Source organism: Aethalodelphis obliquidens, unplaced genomic scaffold, assembly GCF_003676395.1.
Source record: "Aethalodelphis obliquidens isolate GAN/ISIS:26980383/991018 unplaced genomic scaffold, ASM367639v1 scaffold1, whole genome shotgun sequence".
Classification (NCBI taxonomy): domain Eukaryota; kingdom Metazoa; phylum Chordata; class Mammalia; order Artiodactyla; family Delphinidae; genus Aethalodelphis; species Aethalodelphis obliquidens.
Genome location: NW_020837945.1, coordinates 70459693 through 70464257, shown reverse-complemented (window position 1 = coordinate 70464257; position 4565 = coordinate 70459693). Strand labels below are relative to the sequence as shown.

Here is a 4565-nt window from a genome sequence, read left to right as displayed (position 1 = left end):
GGGGTGGAGGCAGTGGCTGTTACGTTTGAGAGCATGCGGACCCTCCCCCTAGTCCACCCCCACACCCTCACCCCCCCCCGCCCAGTCCCTCCCCACCCGTGTTAAGATTGCTGTTCCCTTCTTCTGGGAGCCCTCCTGGGCGGCGGCGGGTGCTCAGGCACCACCCTTGGGGAGGGGAAGTGTCTGCAGCCCCGTCCTTCTCCACCTGGACCGGAGAGTCGTGGCCCAGGTGCTCGAGCCCGGGCGGCATGCCTCGTCAGCGAGACAGCTGGGACCCGCGCCGCGCACACCTGGTTAGCCACGTGGCGGCGGGGCGGGGACTGGGCGGGCCCAGCGCTAGGAGCGGGCGTCCCGGGAACCGGTGAGGGCGGACGCCGCGCGGCTGGTGGGTGGGCAGTGTGTAGGGTGGTCTCGGGGCGGCTCCTCTCCCCGGGGAGCTCTGTCCTGTAGTCAGGGGGCCGGCTTGGGTCACCTTTGCCCGCCTGCTCAGGTAGACCCCCTCGCCGTCCCCTGGCGCGTCTACACACGGCCACTGGCACACGAGCCTCCCGCCGACCCCAGGGGTTCCTGAGAACTCGGTAAGGGCGGGGCCGAGGCTGGAGGGGGCGTGCGCTGCGCTGTATGGGGTTCCCGTAAGTAGGGGTGCCTGAGGGACGCGGGTCCCAGCGCTGACTCAGACGCGAAGGGTCGGTGCTGCGGCTCCGGAGCGGGTCTCGGTAAGTCTTTCACCACCTGCAACTGGCCCTAGTGAGCCGATGGTGCCCTTGCCCTGGACAAAGGGGTTCACAAGGATGGAGAGGAGTGTAAAACTGTCCTCAAGGGCTGGGCAGCTGGGCAGTTGGTTCTGACCCCCGTACTGAAGGAGCTCAGGGAGAAACAGAGAGCTGCAGGCAGCTGTGGCTTTCAAAGAACAGCAACATTTGAGCACAGGGAGGCTCTGAAGAATGAGTGGGATCTATCTGGGTACCAAAGAGGGAAGGAGATGTTTCCAGATGAGGCAGAACAAGGTCCCTCCCTCAGCCAGGGCCTTATCTGGTATAGAGGAAGGATGGGCCGTAAGGATCCAGGGAAGGAGGAGCCAGCCTGACCCAGAATCCTGTTTACCTTCCAGAGGGGTCTCCCCACCCAGACTCCCTGGACCCCCATTTCCGGAGAATGGCCCAGATGTCTCAAGTGCAGGAACTCTTCCATGAGGCAGCCCAGCAGGTAGGCCTGGGCGGTGTGGGGGTCATGAGCAAAGGTCACCAGGCAGGAAGCTGAATGGAAACATTACAGTGCACTATTTTAAAAGTAATGATCTCAGAAGTTTATTTTGGTATGCCAGCTTAATCGAGAAAATGTTACAGCCAATTCCTAACCATCTGTGCGCAAAAAATCTTCTTTGGTATTTGTAGTGGATTTTGAATCCTGGACACTCCTCTTCCCACCCCGTCCCACCCATGGAGGTTTTCCATGAACAGAGTGAGGACTCAGATAATATGAACTCCCGTTAATATTGAATCAAACCAATGTAAGAAGGTAATTCTATTTCTGAAAAACTCATATATGCTGAAGCCAAATAGATTTCTGGATTCTGTGATGTCTGCAGGTTTTGGTTTTTCTTTCTTTATCCTCTCCCTGCTGATCATTAGCTTTAGTAAACATTCAATGCAGGTATGGAATTGAAGTGGCTGCCCCTTAAAAGCCAACCAACCAACCATACTTAGGCATTTGTCAGGAGGCTACTTGCACCCAGGGTCTTTGCTCTGTAATGATCACTCAACCATGAGGTTTTTACTGTCCCTTGGATTTCTCTCATCTTTATAGAGAGGGGTAGGAGGGTTTTCTGGCATTATAACAGGGGGGAATGAGCCCCCCAGAAGGAGAGAGAATCAACTCATAGCCTCACACAGTAGCAAGAGAGCAAGGTCCAACACTCGGGAGGCCTGAGCCAAAGGGCAGAGGCTAGTGAGGCAGATGGGGTTCAGGGTTGGTGGGGGAATCCAGACTGGCTAGTTACCCCCTCTTCATGTACATGGGTACACACGAAAAATGCAGCATGGTGGCTGGCAAGTGGCAAGTGCTCAGCAAAAGGTACCGCTCCCCTTCGCCCTGGCAGGCCCAGAGCTGTATCCTCCATCCTGTACTGAGCTCCTTATATCCAGCCCCTGAAGTATTCAATCTGCTTAGAAACGAGTGACTAGAGGTCCGGAATAGCTCCTCAGAGATATTTCAGATCTTGCCCAGAGCTGTTTGCTCCTGAATGAAAAGGCCGGTGGCCAAGTTTTGAATGTGGTCAAGGACCCTTAGAGAACCTTGATTTATTTACTTTATTTAAAAAATTTATTTAGCTTGACCAGTCGCGCATCATACTGGCAATGCGTTTTCTTTGGGTTTGCAAGACTGTGCATGAGTGTTGATGGCCCTAACATGTATTTGTGGACTACTTCCTAAATAATGGGTACTGTGTTAGGCATGAAAAGGGTTACCAGATGGAAAACGTGAGGCTCTTGTCTCCAGGGATTCCAAAAAGAGAGCGCTTGTTTCATCTCTGTGAGAGGAATCTGATAAGGCTCAGCTGTGATCCTCTTTCTGTTTAAAACCTTCAATGGCTCCCCGTGTCCACCACTCAGAGTTCAAACTCCTTAGGCTAGGCCCTGCACAGTCTGACCCAGCCTGAGTTTCGAGCCTGGTCCCCTGCATCTTACTCCTTCTACCCCACCTTCTAGATGAAGGTCACCATTCCCGAGGCTCTGTGCTTGTGTCTTTTCCCTATGCTGGTCTTTGCTGATACTTCTCTCTCAGCTGATTTGCCACTGGAACCCTCCAAGTACCTAAGGCAGTGTCTGGCAGTCAAGGGGTCAGTAAATGTTAGTGCAAGCTAAATTGCTATGAGTGCCTTAAGAGACAGTTGATTTTTATTTAAAAAACTTTCATTTATTTATTTTGGCCACACCGTGCGGCATGCAGGATCTTAGTTCCCTGACCAGGAATTGAACCCATGCCCCCTGCAGTGGAAGCGGGGAGTCTTAACCACTGGACAGCCAGGGAAGTCCCGAGAGTTGATTTTTAAAATGATGGATGTAAAGGCCTATGCGTCACCTTCCTCTCCATCTCCCTCTCCCTCTCCCTCAATCTCTGAACACTGAGGGATTAGACAGTGTTCAATGTCATGGCCTTTGCTGTTCATTATCTAGACATCTTTGAAATCTATCCCTTTGTCTCCCTTGCACTGTCTTGTCCAAGGTATTACTTCTTAATTGAATTGTTCATACCTTCCTAACTTCTTTCCTCACATCACAACTTCTTTCCTGTGATCCCTTTTTAAAGCATAAGTCTGTGCATTTGCCTCCTCTGCTTAAAGCTTTTCAGTGGCTTCTCCCTGCCTTTAGAATTCAGTTCTGACTCCTTGCCCTGGCCCCCACAGTCCCCTGTGATCTGCCTGGCTTCCCCTGCTCCCTCTGGCAGCATGCTCTGTCACTGCACTTGCCGTGTGGCATTGAAGTAAGCTGTTTCTTTCCTGTCTTCCTTGAGGCTGTGAACTCCTGCAGTTCAGGGGCATGTCTTATTCATTTTTGTGTCCTCAGTCCCTGCCATTAGTGCTCAGCATATGGAAGATGCTCAATCAGTGCTGGCTCTACTTAACGGAATTCACCTGGTTAGGGATTGGGGGAGCTGCTGTTTGTATTACATCTTGAAGTATCAGTGGTAAAGTTGGGAAGCACATCCCTGAGGCTGAGAGGGTAAGAAAATGATAATAACTACCAACTTATTATGGGCTGAACAGTTACTATGCATTGTCTTCACAACAACATTCTGAAGTAGATATGATTATTTTGGTTGACAGATGAAAAATGGGGGTACTTTGAACCCAGGCATAGTTGTTGCCAAGGTCCGGGTTTTAATCCTTTCTGCTTTATGCCTCCTGCCCCAGTGGCCCGAGCAAAGCCTGTATGGGAACAGAGAGCAGGCTGGATGGCTGATATATTCGAAGTGTCTGGCCCTCTAGAAGTTTCCCATGAGCTTTTTCTCCCTTTACTCCAGGTCTGGGAGGCAGGAATTCTGCTAAGAGCTTTGAGGCCTGAAGAGCACGGGACTAAGAAGGCAGTGCCCAGTGGGAAGACAGGCTGGGAGTGGGGGGGGGGGGGTGTTACCCTAAACCCTTCAGTTCAGATCTGCTCTGCTCTTGATCACTGTGACTGGAAAGTAGCTCTCAGGAGATTTGGCAAGAGTGGGGATGCTTGTGAGTTAGGTGGAGGGGTGAATGAATGGATTCTTTTTTTTTTTTTTTTTGCGGTACGTGGGCCCCTCACTGTTGTGGCCTGTCCCGTTGCGGAGCACAGGCTCCGGACGCACAGGCTCAGCGGCCATGGCTCACGGGCCAAGCCTCTCCGCAGCATGTGGGATCCTCCTGGACCGGGGCACGAACCCGTGTCCTCTGCATCGGCAGACGGACTGTCAACCACTGCGCCACCAGGGAAGCCCAATGAATGGATTCTTGGTTTGGCTTTACTCATCTCAGGACCAGATGGGGTAGGGGTGTGTGTGTGTGTGTGTGTGTGTGTGTGTGTGTGTGTGTGTGTGTG

At 52.4% G+C, this 4565-nt stretch overlaps 1 protein-coding gene across 1 annotated transcript in view; it reads left to right on the top strand.

Moving 5' to 3' along the window:
- Positions 1 to 1116: 1116 nt before the first annotated feature.
- SLC12A8 (solute carrier family 12 member 8) overlaps positions 1117 to 4565 on the top strand; it is a 131354-nt gene continuing 127905 nt past the window's right edge. Inside the window, exon 1 of the mRNA XM_027107034.1 lies at positions 1117 to 1206. Within this exon, the coding sequence (XP_026962835.1) occupies positions 1156 to 1206 (51 nt within the window). The 5' untranslated portion in view covers positions 1117 to 1155. The remainder of the gene's footprint in view (positions 1207 to 4565) is intronic.